The following is a 19762-nucleotide window of genomic DNA, read 5'->3' on the forward strand; positions in this document are numbered from 1 at the left end:
TAAGGATTTAAGGTAGTTTCCCTCCAGGGCCCGACTTATCTTTCCACACTGTAGATAAAATGCTAGGCGCCGTTTTCAAAGAATATCGAGAGCCTTTCTGAGCTTGGTGAAAAAGATTTTCGCCTAGGTATATAGGTACCTATTAATATGTATGTAACAATAAATTAATGTTCAACTAGATTTCAATTTTGCATAGTCATGTAATTGTTTATAATATATACTTAACTACTAAGTGATTTTGTTATAGGACACCTAACTACTAGTAAAAGTTTTGTGGTTTTTGAAATAATCGCACTTTCCCTTTTTTAATAGCCAGCATCCTACTTAAAGTTCGAAGGTTAATCCATTAATTAGCAAAGCCATAGGTAAAATGTATTCAAAATTAAAGGTATGTGTCTAGTGTCCCGTTTTAGCATCAATATGGACTAGGGACCATGCATTTTTAATAAACTTTCATAATGATAGAGGTTGTATATGAAAATACCTATATTTGTATTATTAAAACACCTTGATTCTATGTTAAAAAGATTCCTTAACATTAAATATCATGTATAAAAAGGGTATTTTTATTTTAAAGTGAGAAACAAGATTAGTTTTTTTGGGTTTTTATTATTATAGAGAAATAATTACAAATAACTAAACCAAACAAAGAGATTGAAACAATGCATCATTATATTTTACCCATATTTTGTGTAATTCTATAAATATAACAGTGTAAATTGCAAATCTGTGTCTGGAATTAGCAAATAAATCAATATCACCTTTAACACATAATACAAGAATATTAACTAAGCCTTAAACCTAGGTTTCACCATATGGTCAAATAATTCTACACATAATATTTTAATAATTAGGTATACATTTAAGAATAGGAGATATTATGAAATTTAAGCATATTTGCCATAAACGTTTTCATCAGAGAATGCTATGTACAGAAAGAAGTCTTCATCGTGGTGCTCTTGGTAAAGTGAGCCCATGGTCGCGGAGGTGGGAGGGATAACATTGTTGACAAAGAAAAACAGCGCATCCTCCGGCCGAAGGTGAATGCGTTTCCTAATCAGGAAGTAGAACTGGCCAACGGTCAAATCAGAGGGCACCAAATACTTCTTCTTGTCGAGGTCTCCCAAACGTGCCTTCGGGGCTTTCTCGACGATGACGGGCACACGATCCGGATATTTTCTGCGTATTTTCTCACCCTCGGTCTTCCTCTTCTCGAAAGAATGTTCTTCCTTGTATTGGAATTTCATTTTGGAATATTAGCACTATAATTTCCAAAATAATCACAAAGCCAAATTCGATATTGCGACTTGTTTTTTGTTTTTTTTTGTCTTTACAGGCAATGACGCAATCAGCTGATATGACAACGACGCGACTACGACGCTACGCTAGCTCGCTTCGATTCGATTCGATCTATCATGAAGTTTGCCAGATAAAGCAAGATAATTTCCCTATAAAAATACGATTTACAAGGTTCTTTCTCACTTAGATTTCATGTCTATAACAGTGTTATTGACTTGGTCATGTATTATGCATAACTTAGCTTAAATTTACGCAATAATATTTACAGGTAGTAAGTTTATATTATATTTTAATAGGTATGTTTATTTTTTTTCACGCGATGTATTTGCTTTTTTGAAAATGCTTCAATTTCTAGGAAATGCGTGAATTCTTGCAACACTGTAATTTGTGCTTAAAGAAATGTACACAAAGATATGGTACTTGTGTGGGAGCTTATTATGTTGGTAGACCTGAGTTTTTTCAGTTATTTAGTTTCAAGGGGCCAGAATACAAGCAGATACAATAAAAAAATAAAAAATATTAATATCATTACTTTTTGTATATTTTAAGTAGTTAAAAATAATTATTTAGAATTAACAATGGCACTTGTGTTCGTACCTTAATAAATTGAGATAACCATAACTTTTGTCTATGGCAACTTAGCAAGCAAGCGGGCAACGGGCAAGCCTTGTCGATTTGCTAAAGCGTTGCTTTGCTTGTCTGCCTTGGTTTTATTAAAAACGGCGTGGGTTTAGCTTTATAGGGCATTTTAATTATATATCACGTTTGAATCACTTTAAACATGCGTAAACGTAAATCCCTAAAGAAAGACGAAGATTCTGAGGGCTCAGAGCCCGCAGGAGAGCCTGAAGAATTTCAAGACTCTGGAGAAGATTGGACGCCGGATGCCGATTCAGTAAGTTGAAATGTAACATGAAATATTGTGTTTATTATTTAAGTATATTGGTTATGATATAATGATTATTGATTATGAAATTTCGCGCATCTTATTTCATGCGCCTTTAATGACAACGGATATTTGATTTTTGTATATGATGCTACAAACAGTAACTGCTTAGGTTAGGTTTTATTCTTGCTGTATTGGTGATTTCAAGCACTTAAGCATTTAAACTATTATGTTTTAAGCGATATTAAATATTAACGCTGAATTTTATGTTTAGTTTGTATACTTATCCATTATCTCCAAATCGCGCCAACTGCTCATGATGGAACCCAGCAGTTAGAGTTAGACCAAGCTAATAAACGTCATAATTACATCGAAGTTTGACATTTAAAATAACACTTAAAACAGCACAGTCTGGCCTATCAAAAGCGCTGCCAACTTAGCTTGGACTAACTAGTTTCTTTGGCTCTGAATTCCTAATTAATAAAAATTGTATACTAATAATTGTTTATGAACTGAGTATTTTTAATTGTTTGTATACATTTCATCATTTTTGCTCATTTAAGATGTTAAATCATTTATTTACATACAATATATATACAGTGGTACTACTAAACGAAATTAATAACTAGCTTAAATCTAAAAGAGGCCCCTGAGGCATTGTACCAAGGATGTTGGCAGCATTTGCTCGCAGTATCGCTATGCTGATACGTTGTGCGAGGTAGCTGCCAGCTCTTCGGTCACCAGTTACGTCAACGCTTTTGTTCATTGTTGTAAAGACTACAATAATTTAACATGTTGTTGTTTTAAAACAGAATGAACAACCAGGCGGGCGTCCTGGCCGCAAGCGGTCATCTAAAGGACCATCACTGAACAATTCGAAAAAGAAACGCAAGGACGATTCGTCAGAAGAAAGTGAAGGTGAGGGTGAAGAGGACGAAGAAGGAGAGGGAGAGGAGGATGAGGGAGAACTGGACGAGGAGGAGGGCTCTGAGGATGAGAAGAATGGATCTGATGGAAATAAGTCAGATTCCAGTCAATCTAAGGATGTACCAAAGCACTTCCATGTAAGATTATTTTTACATTCATTCTTCATGTTCAATTGTCATATTTTCTTACATCAATATTTGTAACCTTTTTGCTTTTTCAGTCTGGAAACTTTGTACTGTTGAAATCTGATGTGAAGTGGGACGGAGATACAGTAACATCAAAATTGGACGAGTTGAATTTGTGGAAAATTGATGGAAAAGCACTTCTACAGAAATTTATACCTATGGAGTCCAGTGGGAAGATTTTGCACAAATGTACTTGTGTAGTAAGTATTTTACATTTTATTTATTTTTAACTCTTCAGAGATCCAAGAGCTGTTAACATGTCTCTAGGTTTTATAAGTGTGATACAAAAAGCCAATTACAGGCTCTCACCAGTAAATACAGATTAATAAAAAAAATTGGTGCTCAACACTTTTGCACTATACCTAGATTTTAATGCCAAAGCCAGAGTAACTATTTTTTTTAATTTAAAATGAACTAAGGAACAGTATATAAAATTCATATTATTGTCATAATTATTATTTATCTCTCTTATAAACTCACGGGTATATACATCCCGGTCATTTGATAGGCGTGCGTGGGGATACAGATACAACACGTAGAGGCCCTTTGGAGAAGTTTGATGTTATGTAATACACCTGCTAGAACCCATTCACGGGTACAAATAGATACCCGTCAATCGGTCCCAACAGGCGTAGGGGCTATTGTAAATATAGTGGAGAAAAGTGCTGGTTATAGTGATGAATTTTGGCTGGTCAAAAGATTGGGCTATTGCTGAGAGGTCCGGACACCTGCCATAACAATGTTAGTACACGTTATCGAGGCAGGTGGTGACTCGCCGTAAAGACGACCAGAGGCAACATTGTGTCATTTGGGTATGGTTGTAAATTATTATTTTTTGTTTTTCAGTATTCAGGATGGAATGTGGACAACCGTGACAATTACTACCCTATTACTGAAATATTGGACAGGAACCCACGCACTGATTCTAAGGAGATATGTGTAGCTTTAGATCTAAATGATCTTATCAAGGTTCGAGACAAGTAGATTCCTGGTGTTTTTTTTTTACTTAATTCAACTAGATAAGAGGAAATAAATTAATAAGAGATAAGAATTCTTTGGCACTTCATTCCAGTTTACTTTTGTGTAATTCAAACATTTTATAACAAATGGGGATTAAAATGAATGTTCAATAAAGTAAATCTTAAAATTGGTCTCTTATTTCCATCTGTCAAGCTTATATCCCAGTGATTTTCTCATTAACTTGACTTAATAATATGTTCACTGTCTGTGCCCCGTTTATGGGTGACATCACGCCTCTATTTCAAAGCCATAAGGTAAAAGGTTTGGATTGGGACAGTTAACATGTTAGCTAGCTGCAGCCCACAAAGTATAAAAGGAACGTATGTTTAGTGCAGCTAATAGGCACTCTAAAGCCAAGCGCGCACCACGATTTTTTGTCGCGCGATAATTTAGTCGCAGAAATGTAACGTATGGGTTTATATGGCGGTGCGCGCATATGCGACAAAAAAATCGCAGCGATTTTAAAATTGTGATTTGTTACATTTTTCCGCGACAGCGCGCGACGCGATTGTCGCAAAGTGAATTGCAGCATACGAAGCTGTATGGCCCCGCGCGCACTGCGATAATAAAATCGCAGCCTGTGCCCTGTTTATCAAAAGCTTGTAACTTGTAATACAAGCGGATGTCACTTTTTGACAGCTTTTGTTAGAAAGGGACTTCCACTTGTATTACAAGTTACAAGCTTTTGATAAACAGGGCACTGGACCTCAGTCGGCATTTCGCTCTCCAAGCGTCAACATATCGGAACCTGGTTCTCCAATGGAGTTACAAGATGAGACGCTAGATGTTGACCGTTTAATTATAGAAATAGAAGGAGATCACCTTTGTGGTATAAATACTCAGTCATACAGCGATTGCATATTGTTTCACGACAAGCAACTGGTACGACATCCATGTCGAGAATGAACAAATCGTCGACTTTTTCATCGCAGTGCGCGCACTGAATCTTCTGCGATAAATTACAGCGCGATTCTAAAATCGTGGTGCGCGCTTGGCGTAATAGGTGAGCTTTAAGTAGCTAACACACTATCGCACCGCACCAAGGTCATTGTGGGACACACCCATAAGTAAGAGGGAGAAAGAGATATCGCTTTCTCCCTTTTACTTATGGGTGCGTCCCACAATGACCTTGGTGCGGTGCGGTAGTGTGTTAGCTACTTAATGGTGGAGAACTGTAGCTGCAGGCCCCTAAAATAGAAGGAATGCAAATTTTGGACTTAAAAGAAGAGAGTATTTTAAATCCCAAATCGGGTTGGTAGAATCTAACAAGTTCGACTGCCTGCTACATTGGGGTTTATAAACCTGAGGGGCTACCGCGAAAACCGAAATTCGCAAATTGCGGGGATCTTTCTCTTTTACTCCAATGAAGGCGTAATTGGAGTGACAGAGAAAAATGCCCGTAATTTGCGAACTTCGATTTTTGCGGTTATAGCTCTGGTTATAAAAGTTAGTTAGGGGTTGTGCACAAATCACGTGAGGTATTTTTGACCCCCCTCCCCCTTGGTGAGCTTTTTGGCTACCCCCCCACACAACCCCACGTGTATTTTTTTGAATATTTTTCATTCGACCTAATTTTAAGATAGATAGTCTTGTATATAGAAAATCTTGTTTATTTTTATATTTTCGTTAAATAGACTCGCTATTTTGAAGTATAGAGTGAATATTTATGTTTAACGAAACCGAGAAAACGTATCTACTCATGTGGTAGGTTTTTTTTTCTTAGTTTCGTTCACTGTAGAGAAATACACGTGAGGTTTCCTTATACCCCCCCTCCCCCAACGTGATCTATCGTGATTTTTTCGTGACCCCCCCCTCCCCCTATCGAACCTCGCGTGATTTGTGCACAAGCCCTACACGATATAATAAAATCGACAAAAAAACTCAAAATATACTGGGCAGTACATACCAAGGTCGCGGTGCCGTGCGGTAGTCTGTTACGGCATTAAGGCCGTAACACACTATCGCACCGCACCGCGACCTTGGTGCGTCGCACCCATAAGTGAGAGCGAGAAAGAGATATCAGTTTCTCGCTCTCACATATGGATTCGGTGCACCGTTGGTGCAGGTGCAGTGCGGTAGTTTGTTATGGCTTTTAGGAAAGTGGTGAGTATTATATTCTTTGGTAAAGCGGAATTGTTTCTGAACGTACCACTGATGGAGTATGACAGTTCCTTCCATTAATTTTTTGACATAATAATATTGTGGGCTTTGACTATAGGCGACCCAGCTTTTGAAGAAAGTTGCTATTAAATATTTGTCATATTAGTGTGATTTCAAAGCAATATTACCGTAACGCGTGATGGGTTATTGATTTGCCTATTATTGTTATTTAAATGTGTCATAAGTTAACGCAATGAGTAATGACCCGCAAGGTAGACTAATTTGCTATACCATTTAGACACCATAGAAACAAAATTTGGGTTGTCAATAATTCACATAAACATTTTATAGTTGCAGAGCAAGATTGCGCAGTTTGCTTACAAAAATGCCATCATCCTACCCAGCTTCCTTGTGGGCACATCTTTTGTTTTCTTTGTGTAAAGGTAAGCTGAAAGAAATTGGAAGTTTATTCCTTTTAATTTCTAATAATTTCCTGATTATTAATTCTTATTATTGTGTTGTACAGGGAGTTGCAATTCAGAGTAAAAAATGTGCTATGTGCAGAGCAGAAATCCCACCTGATTATTTGGACCACCCAGTACTCTTAGAGAAAGCTTCCCCTCAATCTAGTTCTGAGGAAGTAAATGAAGGCTACCAATGGTATTATGAAGGAAGGAATGGTTTGTACATAATAAATATGTAAATAAATACCACTTACCTAACAAATTAGGTTTAACCTTTTGGCGCATCCATTTGCCGTGCCACTAACGCCACGAGGGTAAAATTTAATTTTGTGAATAAATAATGCCAACCTAAAAGTGGGGTGTTTTTCAATAGATTTTCATCAAAAAATGGTCGACGTCAAATGCAGTCTTTGTCACGATTTTGCGTTGACGTCAATTGCCGTCTGTGGCGTTCAAAAGGTTAATAATATTATAAAACCTCTCACCTATGTTTTACCTCTTGCAATAGTAGTATTTATTAATTGAATCTATTATAAGTTATTATGTATCTATCAGGGTGGTGGAAATATGATGAGAGGAGTAATATTGAGTTAGAAAATGCATATAATGCTGGAAGCCCCGAGTGTACATTACTACTAGCTGGAGCTGTGTACAGAATAAACTTTCAAAATATGGTACAGATGCGACAGAATGATAGGACCAGGAGACGCAGAGTTCAGAGAGACACCCCTGCACTGCCAGCCAAAGGTAATCCTGCATATATTCATTTAATTTGTAATTTTTTCTGTTTCCTTCTTAAACAAATTACACCCTACAATAGGGGTTAGCAAACTTTTGAGAAAAAAAGCCACTAACAGTAGAAATAACCAGTCTAAGGAAGCTCAAACAGCTAGAAATGTTTATTTCAATTGTCTAACAACTCTAAAGTATTGATTTATTGGGTCAATTGAAGACCCACAATTGTTCCTCCAAAGAACCAGACATGGCTTTTTTTGCGTTTAGTGATGGCTTTTAAAGGAAATATGTACTCATATGTGATTCGTTTTTTTTTGTACTATTTATCTTTCAGGTATTGCTGGTATAAAGATTGATAATCCCAGTAATGAAGCTAAGAATGAATCTGACGCTTCAAACACTATTGATCTAACCAGCAATGACAACAGTAATGATGCTGAACCAGTGGAGATAGTAGATAGTGATGATGGTGAAGTCAGTGAGGTCACTTCTCAAGATAATGAAGTCAATGAATTAGTTCACAGAACCAGGTAAATACAAAGGCAATGCTTGCAGTTTAGCAGGAACAAAAACTTAATGTATTCATACCTTTAGATTTTATGGTTTATCTGATGATGCATTCCTGGCAACATACCAAAAACAATCTACGTAATTCGGTTGGTTTATTTGTTGCCCACCATAAACCATACTAAATTTATGGTGGGGAACAACAAAAAGTGAGACCGTGACAAGGACAAGCAATAATACTGCTTTCTCTGCTACTCCTACTGAAAGTTCCATAAGTGCATCTTATTCGGTCATTTGGCCCCTCTTTCCTCTCTATATTATTGTACCTCTATGATTCTGTCTTACTTTTAATAAATTTTGTAATTTTTTTTATAGTGCTATCAACTTGTTGGATCCCACCAGGCATTCAAATGAGGACACATGATTTAAGACATGGTTATTAACTTTTAAAGGTATTGGTCCTAAATAATACAGTAGAATCCACTTATTATGATTGGTTAAAATTATCTCCTGCATAATATGCCAGTCCCTGCAATGCAACTTGAGCAATCTGTATGTACCATTTGTAATTTTTGTGGCCTCCCTTTATAAGACTTTTCTTAAACAGGTTTTACTGTTATTTTAGTAGACTGCTTAGAGCAAGAGTCTCCAAATATGCCATTTTAATAAATTTACCTAAAACTAAATTGCAAAACGTAATTCAAGACCAAAGTTGCCACTGCAATAATTTGTTTGTAAAATAGTAAATTCCTTTTGATAAATAATCATGCTAAGATAATTTATTTATTAGTAATTTTACTCCTACAATTTAAAAAAAGTACTTATCTTTACTTATAGTTCGTTTTTTTTAGCATTAGAAATAACTCCACAGAAGGAAGCGTGCAGTTTTTATCAGGCTCTTTAATTGTTAATAATTATTGAATTATCTAATGTAGCATGGTCAATACATATAATTTACTTCAAATTATTACTGCTAAAAGTGCCGGATCTGTAACCACAAGCTTACTTCTGTGAAGTTCTTTCTAATGCTAAAAAAACGGACTGTAAATACAAGACGCGCTATTAAAAAGTGGCAACATTGTTTACTTTTTTTGGTCTTGAATTACGTTTTGCAGTATAGGCTTTTGTGTCTGCTGTTGCTGTCCTAGGCTAAGCTCTTGTTTGGCCACTTTCTTTCTGCAGGCTGGACTTTGTATGTAGGCCAGTTTGATTTGGAGACCTCTGGTTTAGAGCTAGGCAAGCATGTCAATATACACATTATACATTTTTGTATAAAACACTTACATACCTCTGATACCTCCACAGAACAAATACTAACATGTAACACAGCAGAAGACTTAAGTAAATTTCAATTCACATATAACATTGGTATAGCAAGCTGCAAGAAGTGTTATAAATAAATCTGTTTTCTTTTTAACCTGGAAAATTTCTGTAGTCATAAAATTGTTATTTTATGTAGTTATAAACATACATGGGTTACATAAACCAACATTGTTATTTTTTTTATATTTAAGATGTAAAATTTAAATAAATATACTTATATGTAGATTTATACTATTATCTTTTATTCACATCTTCATACCTAATTACATAAGGACATTTTATGCTACATATTATATAAATGTATAATACATTATTGATCGAAATTCACCAAGCGCGCACAGGGCTTTGGGTGGCATGTGTCAAAATCCATGTGTTGTGAGGTTTGGGTTTCATAGCCATCTGTTTGTGACGAGGGAACTTTGGGCATATAACATACGATCTCTGGTCTCGCACCACGATATAGCAGTCCTTGCAACGCCTTCGAACCCGACCTTTCACTTTGAACGAACAGACTTGACTGAATATCGGTGAAGAGGTAGGTAATAGCTTTTCTTGGAGAACAGGGTTTCGAAACGTACTGAAGAAAGACGGTATTATGTTAAGAGTTCCGTTAGGTATAGTAGGTTTAAGATTTGATACCATTTTTGCTAATGATATCAGTCTCTGCATTTTACCTGAAAAATAAAGATCAATTAAACGAGATACTTAACAAAAATAAGAAATAAACGTATGTTAAATTTCTTTACAGTAATAAAACTCACTTGTTTAATATCCTATGTTATTAGGAATTCGGAATTACGGAGAGAAAAGACCAAATTTAATAAGATATGAGGTTATATTTCATCAACTTCAAAATATTGGTCACGACCTGTCAGTCAGTCAGCCAATCTGTCAATTGAAGTGCGTCCGGGTGCGTTTTGAAACTTCCAATCATACGACAACAACGCACTTCATCAAATCTTCATGCTATTTTCCACCAAACTATTCTTATTTTATTCTATAGAAAAGCAGAAAATAATGTAAAGCCGTATTTATTGCGAAGTTATTTTTTTGGTACCGAATATGCGAATATTTTCGATGTTTAAAGCCCTCTCACCACTAGTGCGCGAAACCGCGAACGCGAGTGTGGAGTCTGCGAAATGGACTCCAGAGGGCCTACCGCGAACCACGCTCGACGTGTTGCCTCCCTGTCACACTTACGTACGAATTTACAAGCTCAACAAAGAGCCAACACGTCGAACGTGGTTCGCGGTAGGTCTTCATAAGCCCCCTCCAGACTATGTGCGTGAATCGCGGCGCGACGTCGCGGAGCGAACATATCGCGAAGTTGACGTAAGACTCCACACTCGCACACTTCACGGCGATTTCGCAGTTTGGTTTGCGGCAATATGGCGGAAAAGCATCAGCTGTTCGAGTTTAACTGTTAGTTATCTATGGCATCATACGTGATTTAGCTGTTTTTCCATTTTGTTTTATTGTAAAACCGTAAAATATAGCTGCTTAATATAATATAATCATAATATAATTCATATTTATCTTGCCACAGAGGAGCCAAAATATTGTGTAATGTGGAGTCTTGCAAGTTCGCGCTTCGCGTCTCCTTTGACGCGGGCCGAAATACCGACAAAAAACGGAGAACAAGGCGCGAAGGCGTGAACAATCTGCGAAATCGACGCCACACTTGCGTTCGCGGCTTCGCCCGCGATTCACGCGCATAGTCTGGAGGGGGCTAGAGAGCAGTCCGCACGATACAATTAAAATGCCAATTAGATCATAAATTAAATTGGCGTCAATCTTAGTTAGCGTCCACACGTACAAAATTTAATAGTGGGATCCGCGCGGGAATTTCATTTTTTGCGTGTGTTCCCTGATACAACACTACCACCACTACATACTTAAATAGACGTAACCACCGTTTAGTAGGTTACTCACTACGCTCATGGTTTAATGTTGGACTCTTCTCTTGCTAGGGTATCAAATTATCAATATTAGCACGAGAGGTTAAACAACAGTTGCCGCCTTGTAGAACAAATATTTATTGATAATCGTCACCATAAATACTCAAGAACATGTTAAGACCTTCTGGGATCGGGAGAAGGTTTTGCATTCTTTAAAATGTTTCATTGACATCTGTGTGTCACCGCTTTTTAATTATTACTCGTAGTGAATGTTTTTCATTGTATCCTTATTTGCTTAGTTGATAATACTCTTGAATAGTTACGTTATCGCGCCGACGTTGAACTTTTAACCCTGGCCGTATAAACATCATTACGAAGTTGAAACTTATGCGTCGTGGCTTTTTGGAAACAGTTTAGGAAATACAAATTAGAAGTATTCAAAATGAGTCAAGAGAAGGTCCATGTCCACAACAAGGCGACGAAGACAATAGTTTCTTCACCGAACATATACAAGCCCGTTGGACCTTACAGGTTAGTTAAGTGTTGGAATATAATTGATACATTATTTACTGTGTAGAAATAAGTAGACTCAAAAGTCAACAGTTAATCAGGCAGAAGTGTACTCGCGTATGTAAACTACTTATATATTTTAAAGGCCATGTCTACCTTAACTTTGCTCTAGCTAGGTAAAGTCAATGCAATGGCGGTATCAAATATGGGTGCATAATATATATATATATATATATATATATATATATATATATATATATATATATATATATATATATATATATATATATATATATATATATACACATATAATATATATATATATATATTAATTACTTACTCAATAATATGTCCCATTAGTTCGCTATGGGATATATTTTTGAGTATGATGTGTGCACCCATATTTTTACACTTGACTCTGACTGTACGTTCCGTTCGCAATTTGTGTTGGATTCCGCTATATCGCGTGCCAAGTCAAAGTCAAGGGTGTTGATTGATGGTTTTGATTGCTACGTTTATAAAGGCTTAACATCTTATTTTGTACAAGCTTGAACATAGTCTGGCGGGTCAACGCAGGGCGTGGACCTTACGCGTTTGTTAAAACTAAAATAATTTATGAGTGATGGGTGACATCGTGTTTAGGTACATGCACTTAAAAACGTGACTTCAGGCATAAAAGTGCCCACAACTTGGTGCTTCTTCTAGCTCCAGTTGCGGCTCTCAAATTGAATAAAATCAAAAGTTTAAATACACCTTAAGCCCCCTCCAGACTATGTGCGTGAATCGCGGGCGAAGCCGCGAACGCGAGTGTGGAGTCGATTTCGCTGTCTACGAAAATCGACGCCACACTTGCGTTCGCGGCTTCGCGCCGCGATTCGCGCACGAGTGTGGAGGGGGCTTTAGGTACAGAAGCAGCTTACTGCAGTCTAGAAACTAATAATTTTTAATCCCCCCCCCCTAATAATGGACCCCCTGCATGAAATTTTGTTTGCAAGGGGATCAACTATGCGCGGTCAACTAGGCGGCTGAATTGAGATATTTTTAGGGTTCTGTACCTCAAAAGGAAAAAACGGAACCCTTATGCCGGCGTTACGATAATCGACAACGATTTGTCATACACTAGGTTCGATTTATCTGCACAGTCGGACTGCACAGTTTTATCGCAACGATTTATCGTTACGTATGTAGCCGGCATTATAGGATCAATAGTACGTCTGTCTGTCTGTCCGTCTGTCACAGCCCATTTTTTCCAAAAGTACTGGACCAATTAAGTTGAAATTTGGTACACATATGTAAATTCCTGAACCAAAGACACACGATCTTCTTACGATCTGATCTTACGTAAACAAATGAATTTTAAACACGGAGGCTACTTTTGGGGGGTACTTAAATGAGAAAATTAAAAAATAATGTTTTTTAAACTGTATCGTGTTAAGCCTCCTCCACACTCGTGCGCGAATCGCGGCGCGAAGCCGCGAACGCAAGTGTGGCGCCGATTTTCGCAGACAGCGAAATCCACTCCACACTCGCGTTCGCGGCTTCGCCCGCGATTCACGCGCATAGTCTGGAGGGGGCTTTACATATCAAATGAAAGAGCTCATTTTGAGAAACTAAAATAGATTTTTTTTTTGTGTCTTTAAAATAAATAGTTTAGAAATTATTTAAGAAATTCATCCCCCCCCTTTATCTCCGAATCTACTGGGACTAAAATTTAAAAAAAATATACAAAATACATCTTTACCTATAGATGAGTGACAGGAAAACCTACTCGTATTAGAAATATGCAGTCAAGCGTGAGTCGGACTAATTACTTAGTTTTTGATCCCTACGGGCATAACTACGGGTTTATTAAAGACAATTCAATCCCGTTTCACATACAAGGTGGTCCAAACCATGACGTACAATTTTTTTTTTACATTTCTCACGTCATGGGCTATCAGAATATACCCCATGTATGTTAGCCGATATTTCGTAGTTTTCGAGTTATGATTTTTTTTTTACTTTTGTTAAGAAATTCCAGGGTGAAGCTTTGCTTTGCTTTTATGCCTAATAGGTAATTATTGTTTGTGGTATTTGCACTGATAACACGAAATAGCGATGGGAAGTGACCTCATAAAATAACAGTAGGTATTGGAGCAAGTGGTGGCCGAGTGGATATGACGTCTGACTTTCAATCCGGAGGTCGCGGGTTCAAATCCTGGCTCGTACCAATGAGTTTTTCGGAACTTATGTACGAAATATCATTTGATATTTACCACTAGCTTTTCGGTGAAGGAAAACATCGTGAGGAAACCTGCATACATCTGCGAAGAAATTCAAAGGTGTATGTGAAGTCCCCAATCCGCATTGGGCTAGCGTGGGGACTATAGCCCAAGCCCTCTCGCGCATGAGAGGAGGCCTGTGCTCAGCAGTGGGACGTATATAGGCTGAAATGATGCAAGTCGGGGCAATGGTACCTTTTGCCGTGGAAAGTCACATATCTTTACTATTTCATATCTAGTGAATCTCTAATTCATTTCCCGAATCGCGCCGTTAGGGTATATTCTGATAGCCCACGACGTGAAGAATCTAAAAAAAAACCGGGCAAGTGCGAGTCGGACTCGCGCACGAAGGGCTCCGTACCGTAATGCAAAAAAAAAACAAAAAAAGCAAAAAAAAAACGGTCACCCATCCAAGTACTGACCACTCCCGACGTTGCTTAACTTTGGTCAAAAATCACGTTTGTTGTATGGGAGCACCATTTAAATCTTTATTTTATTCTGTTTTTAGTATTTGTTGTTATAGCGGCAACAGAAATACATCATCTGTGAAAATTTCAACTGTCTAGCTATCACGGTTCGTGAGATACAGCCTGGTGACAGACGGACGGACGGACAGCGAAGTCTTAGTAATAGGGTCCCGTTTTACCCTTTGGGTACGGAACCCTAAAAATTTTGGACGTCAAAAAAAACATTGTTAAAAATTGGGTAATGTACGGAACCCTTGGAACGCGAGTCCGACTCGCACTTAGCCGGTTTTTTTTTGTGTTAATTAGGTTCTGTATTCTTACATTATAAATTGTTAATTATAGCCAGGCCATCCTCGTGGACAATAAGACACTGTACGTGTCAGGCACGCTGGGCCTGGATGCCCAGGCACAGCTCGTTTGCGGCGGCGCCGAGGCCGAAACGAGGCAGGCGCTCACCAACATGAAGCACGTGCTGGAGGCCGGCGGCGCTTCGCTGGAGTCCGTCGTCAAGACCACCATCCTACTGCAGGACATGGCGGACTTCCAAGTCGTCAATCAGGTTTACTCAGAATGTAAGTAGTTTAGATACCCATTTATTATAAGAGGCGCGCATTTTATCATATCAGACTGCATTCCAGAATTTCAGATAAAGTTTCCGGTGGTCTAATGGTACCTAAGCAGAGTAGCCTAAGTCTCTCTGTAAAATTTGTAATTTTTATTATATGTAATAAACAGTTTAAATTTAAATAAAAAAAAAACAGCAATAGCTGAAGAAACAGGTACAAAATCCTGCGTTGGCCTCCGGGGACATCTACTTATTCTCATTTAAGATTTTCACATAAATTTAACTTCTCCTAATACGGCTCAAGTATGTAGCTTCGTCCAGAAGACATTTTCCAAGTACACGGTTTACCTTACCGTGCTTTATTCCTTGTCGTGATTTCGTCCCCAATTGCGGCAATTAACACTATTTCATTGCCAGCGTTTAGGATCTCCGTGACATAGATTTGTTTCCGCGTTCCGTGTTAACTGCTTATTAAACGGGCGAGCTTAATATTAACGATTGTTTATTTGTTAAAAGAAACAGCTGTTTAAATCAACGGCAATGTTTTGCCGTTTGTAAAAAAACTACGACGAATTGGTTAGGTTAGGTATAACAAGAAAACTGTTTATTAAATTATGTATTAGAATATACAAAGACGAACTGCATTCCTACTAAATTTGATAGTGAAAATAATATATAAATTGTCGCAATCAGTGTGAAATCCTACAAGTTGCGTTTGGTTCCGTCGGTACCCAATGGCTGTTAAGTTCAAAACTTTCTGTACATGGTGTACCTACCTATACTATACCTACCTACTATATTTTTCCCAAATTTGTATTTCTGCAGAGGTCTTAGACTAGAGGTTCAGTACAGTAGACTATTAGAGTACTTGAATAACTGTTGTTTACTGTTCTAGTTTTCCCTAAAGACTGTCCAGCGCGTGCGACGTATCAGGTGGCCAAGCTGCCCGCGGGCGCGTCCGTCGAGATTGAAGCCATCGCGCTCAGCGGGGACCTCGTCGTCGCCGAGGCGGGCCCGTGCCCCTGCTCGAAAGAATGACTAGCCGGAGACCACAAAATTACATCCAAAATATAAAATTGTACTATGTTCTCACGTGAATATATACGAGTTTTATTTTAACTCTCCGAGACTTTGTTGACCTACTTAATCGTTCAACGATTTGTTTTATTTTTTCCACAAATGAGTAAGTTTGTAAATATCGTACAAAAGTAGACTTTATGAGGGTCATTCATACATAATAGAAAAATAAAAATAAATGTCTATCTTGTACCCGAAACCTATCTTCCTTTAGTGACTGGCTTCGGCCAAAACCACTTCTGACGCAGTGATTGGGTGTAATTCTGTGGCCCTAGTGAAAAAGGTTACATACAAGTCTCACGCAGCTTAGGAGTAAAAGGGCACAGGTGTTACTTGGAACTTATACCCATTTACAACTGCGCTGCCCGGGACTTATACCTTTTTTCACTAGGGCCACAGAATTTAAATTGTGAGCATTTTTATCATGAGTGTTTTTAACTTTTCGGAACAGAAAAAACAAATGACAACACTAAGTCAGCATTTTTTTATGACCTTAGGTATTGCCTTATATAGTAGGAGGGTTTTGTGGTTTTACTAAAGAGGATGCGGAGAAGGTGCGAAGTGAAGGAGATAAGGCAGGAAAGAAAAGAAATAGGTAGCGGACGTCCGAAGCAATGTGGAAGCAATAGCGGACAATGCAACCGGGATAAACGCTAAGATGAGAGAGAGAGAGAGAGAACCCTAATTAGGATGATCTGCGTTGACTACAACCACCCGGAAGGAACTCTCGTTTGGACTACGAAAATAATCCATCCTTTAAAATTTGTCATTTAACTGAATGACCTTTATTTGACAGAATTTTAAAATTCTATTTATAGTTGGTTAAACAGATCTTGTCAGAAGAAAAAGGCGGCAAATTTGAAAAATGTAGGGAAGGGATATAGTCTCATAGAAAATTAGAATTTCGCGCCTTTTTCTACTGGCAAGATTTGCTTGACCATCTATACTTACAGATTTTTGTGGATTGTTTTCCCTAAATGACGTCCGTTTGTCCTGCCTCGTTAAGTCGTTAGTCGTAAGTACCCGCTGAAGTTGATCCCAGTCAATAGTCATCCTAGTGGCATCATTTCATTTGGCAAAATTAATCATAGTACCTAATTATTTACGCGCGAGTAACTAAAAATACGTGAGTTTACTCACTCTGTAAAAAACGTAAATAAATATGTAATGCCAAAAATCTGAACATTATATTCGCATTTGGTCCTGAATAATTAACAATGTAGTACATCTCGCTTGCTTGCCATTCGACGCGAATTTAGAGCCGCCATAAAAGAAAAAATCACCAACTGTCAAGATGACACTCCATATTCTGTTTGCGCGCCGGCACGCACCTGTCGCATACTGCTAGTAAATTAATTTTTATCGAAGGTAATAGTTATATTTAATATTACATTTCCCAACTTTTGAACATTAGTGTCCCCATTACCTTGTTTAATTTGATTTTTAAAGGGCCAAGAGAAAGCTTTATCTACCAAATCTATAGCGGAATCCTTGAGATTTTAAAACAGTAACGGTCTTAGCTAACTTTAAGGCCAAAACATAAAATGAAATAATATTATTACTTAGGTATTTATTTATACTTGTGTTTGAATGTTTGATACCTCTTGGTACTGTAAAATTACTTTGAATGGTTGGGGGGCCAATGGTAATGATAATGGGTCAGGTCCATCGGAGATGATTATCGATAGCAGAGCTGAAATGTAAGAAGGATTGGGTTCCGAAAGTAAAATTATGCTTTATGCCCATTTTATGCCATAATGAGCAATAGATATTTTTCTTTTATCTCTAATGATGTAATTAATCAATTATAATTGTATAAATAATCAGTAGTGAATTGAAACAATTTCACAAGTATAATAAAATTTACAACAGATCATTTTGTTGCATTTATATGCTTTTCTTTATACTCTCTGTACGAATATGATCAGTAAAGATTCAACAGAAAGTGGATAGATAGGGACACCTCTCAGCAGTCTTACGACTGTCCAAACTGATTGTTGAAGATATTTTTGGTCACTTAACAGAGCATTCGAGACAAACTGTCGATCCATAATTAATAACTCATAACTATGTCATTTCCTGTTATTCTTAGTACCTATTTAGAATTCTCGAGGTGGATGCACATGTTGTAAGTGATTTGTGGTTTTTATTATGGGATAGTGCACGAAACGTCACAGACCGATCCACATATGTATGTGTGGTTATAATGTCACACAGTCCTAAATAAATGTTTTACATTATTTGACCTAATTACATGTTGTTTGGTTCAAATTGATTATTTTATTAGATTATGTAGTGGTTGAGAAATACTAGAACAAATAATTGAAAGAATGATACCCAACAGGATCATCTTTATATATAAGTACTTACCTCTAGACTTTTATAATAAATAAATAAAATATTCCCTATGCCTATGTCCAGCAGTGGACGTCCTCTGGTTGATATGATGATGATGATGAAATAAAATATTAAAATATAATACAAAGTGAAACTTGTTGTAGCTAAGAAAGCGATTTATTGTGTTTTAAGTGTAGGCTATATAAATGGTAATACCCTTTTAGCATAGTTAGAAATTGACTACTTAGTTAGCTTAGTTAAGTGGTTACACTTAACAACTTTTTAAATAAGGGTACTTAAATCCCTTCCAACATAAACTATCTAGTGATAAGTCACCATGTAGTAACAAATTTACTATAATAAGTTGAAACAACTCCATACATGTCTCAAGATACTACAACCGGGGAAAGAAGAGTTGTATCCGGATTTTACAATATGGACATGCAATTAATTACGCTTAATTGCATACATGAGAAGCAATGCGAATCTATTTAATTTTGAGGGTGTATGACACGAATAAAAAACTTGAGATTTTGAAACTAAGATTACAGGCCTAGATACTTCATATTTCAACAAATAGTACAATTCTCTTTATGTTTATTTAGAATAGCAATAAGTACTCTTTAAAGACCTGAGATAGAAATATGAGTATTCAGACACATTTGTTTATGAATAAATAAAGTAAAGGAAGGAAATGATATACGTATTGATTGGAATAAACGAATACAATATAAGAAAGAAATATGGCATCAAAATATCTTAAAATCTTGTCTTACGTATCTTAGACAAGTAACAAGAAAGTATTAATGTAAATAGTAACCATTCACATGTCTTCTTTCTTTTATGGAGGTTTTATATTTATATAAGTACCATAATATAGGTACATTACTTAGATGCTGCTTAGTACTAAAAGAGGGAGTAATAATATTTCTATATTTTCTTCTATTCTATTTTTACATATTCTAATTATTTTCTTCTATTTTTACATATTGGAATTATCATGTCTCACATTGCTTAAGGTAAAGATCATAAGGGCAGGTCTCACCAGTGAATATAATGTTTTATAACGAAGGGAGGCTCCAGATAATCAGTCTGCTACTTTTGTTAGATATTTATTAGGTTTCTTTACATGTTCAAAATTTTGTACACAAATCTCTGATTCTCTCTTATTTACTTACCTATTAAAATAGCATGATTAGTT

The 19762-nt window shown here is 36.9% G+C and overlaps 4 protein-coding genes across 5 annotated transcripts; 3 read left to right on the forward strand and 1 right to left on the reverse strand.

Moving 5' to 3' along the window:
- Window positions 1-589: 589 nt before the first annotated feature.
- On the reverse strand, window positions 590-1412 carry LOC134668925 (gamma-aminobutyric acid receptor-associated protein). Its single transcript, XM_063526427.1, has one exon. The coding sequence runs from the start codon at window positions 1245-1247 to the stop codon at window positions 888-890; it is 360 nt and encodes a 119-aa protein (XP_063382497.1). The 5' UTR covers window positions 1248-1412; the 3' UTR covers window positions 590-887.
- A 526-nt stretch (window positions 1413-1938) lies between these two features.
- On the forward strand, window positions 1939-4447 carry LOC134668926 (high mobility group nucleosome-binding domain-containing protein 5-like). Its single transcript, XM_063526428.1, has 4 exons — window positions 1939-2194; window positions 2998-3249; window positions 3333-3497; window positions 4144-4447. The coding sequence occupies exons 1-4, from the start codon at window positions 2081-2083 to the stop codon at window positions 4279-4281; spliced, it is 669 nt and encodes a 222-aa protein (XP_063382498.1). The 5' UTR covers window positions 1939-2080; the 3' UTR covers window positions 4282-4447.
- Window positions 4448-6524: 2077 nt separating this feature from the next.
- LOC134668927 (E3 ubiquitin-protein ligase rnf146-like) lies at window positions 6525-9677 on the forward strand. Of its 2 annotated transcripts, XM_063526430.1 has the most exons (7): window positions 6525-6689; window positions 6769-6860; window positions 6944-7097; window positions 7437-7628; window positions 7951-8146; window positions 8499-8575; window positions 9429-9677. In XM_063526430.1, the coding sequence occupies exons 1-6, from the start codon at window positions 6671-6673 to the stop codon at window positions 8545-8547; spliced, it is 702 nt and encodes a 233-aa protein (XP_063382500.1). In that variant the 5' UTR covers window positions 6525-6670; the 3' UTR covers window positions 8548-8575; window positions 9429-9677. The 2 variants fall into 2 exon arrangements, with proteins under 2 accessions (XP_063382500.1, XP_063382499.1); XM_063526429.1 differs by having other exon boundaries at window positions 8499-9677.
- A 2036-nt stretch (window positions 9678-11713) lies between these two features.
- Window positions 11714-16280, forward strand: LOC134668533 (2-iminobutanoate/2-iminopropanoate deaminase). The gene is made up of 3 exons (XM_063525978.1): window positions 11714-11875; window positions 14925-15154; window positions 16043-16280. Exons 1-3 carry the CDS (start codon window positions 11787-11789, stop codon window positions 16183-16185), a joined length of 462 nt encoding a protein of 153 aa, XP_063382048.1. The 5' UTR covers window positions 11714-11786; the 3' UTR covers window positions 16186-16280.
- Window positions 16281-19762: the final 3482 nt, after the last annotated feature.

This window comes from Cydia fagiglandana, chromosome 11 (genome assembly GCF_963556715.1).
Source record: "Cydia fagiglandana chromosome 11, ilCydFagi1.1, whole genome shotgun sequence".
In the NCBI taxonomy this organism is placed as follows: domain Eukaryota; kingdom Metazoa; phylum Arthropoda; class Insecta; order Lepidoptera; family Tortricidae; genus Cydia; species Cydia fagiglandana.

Bases quoted from the DNA above. Each gene is read 5' to 3' on its own strand.
- LOC134668533 (XM_063525978.1), top strand. From the start codon at position 11,787: ATGAGTCAAGAGAAGGTCCATGTCCACAACAAGGCGACGAAGACAATA. The intron at 11,876-14,924 runs GTTAGTTAAGTG...TGTTAATTATAG, and splicing joins AAGCCCGTTGGACCTTACAG to CCAGGCCATCCTCGTGGACA. The intron at 15,155-16,042 runs GTAAGTAGTTTA...TTACTGTTCTAG, and splicing joins CAATCAGGTTTACTCAGAAT to TTTTCCCTAAAGACTGTCCA.
- LOC134668926 (XM_063526428.1), top strand. From the start codon at position 2,081: ATGCGTAAACGTAAATCCCTAAAGAAAGACGAAGATTCTGAGGGCTCA. The intron at 3,250-3,332 runs GTAAGATTATTT...TTGCTTTTTCAG, and splicing joins ATGTACCAAAGCACTTCCAT to TCTGGAAACTTTGTACTGTT. The intron at 3,498-4,143 runs GTAAGTATTTTA...TTTGTTTTTCAG, and splicing joins TGCACAAATGTACTTGTGTA to TATTCAGGATGGAATGTGGA.
- LOC134668927 (XM_063526429.1), top strand. The intron at 6,861-6,943 runs GTAAGCTGAAAG...TGTGTTGTACAG, and splicing joins TTTGTTTTCTTTGTGTAAAG to GGAGTTGCAATTCAGAGTAA. The intron at 8,147-8,498 runs GTAAATACAAAG...TTTTTTTTATAG, and splicing joins GAATTAGTTCACAGAACCAG to TGCTATCAACTTGTTGGATC.
- LOC134668925 (XM_063526427.1), bottom strand. From the start codon at position 1,247: ATGAAATTCCAATACAAGGAAGAACATTCTTTCGAGAAGAGGAAGACC.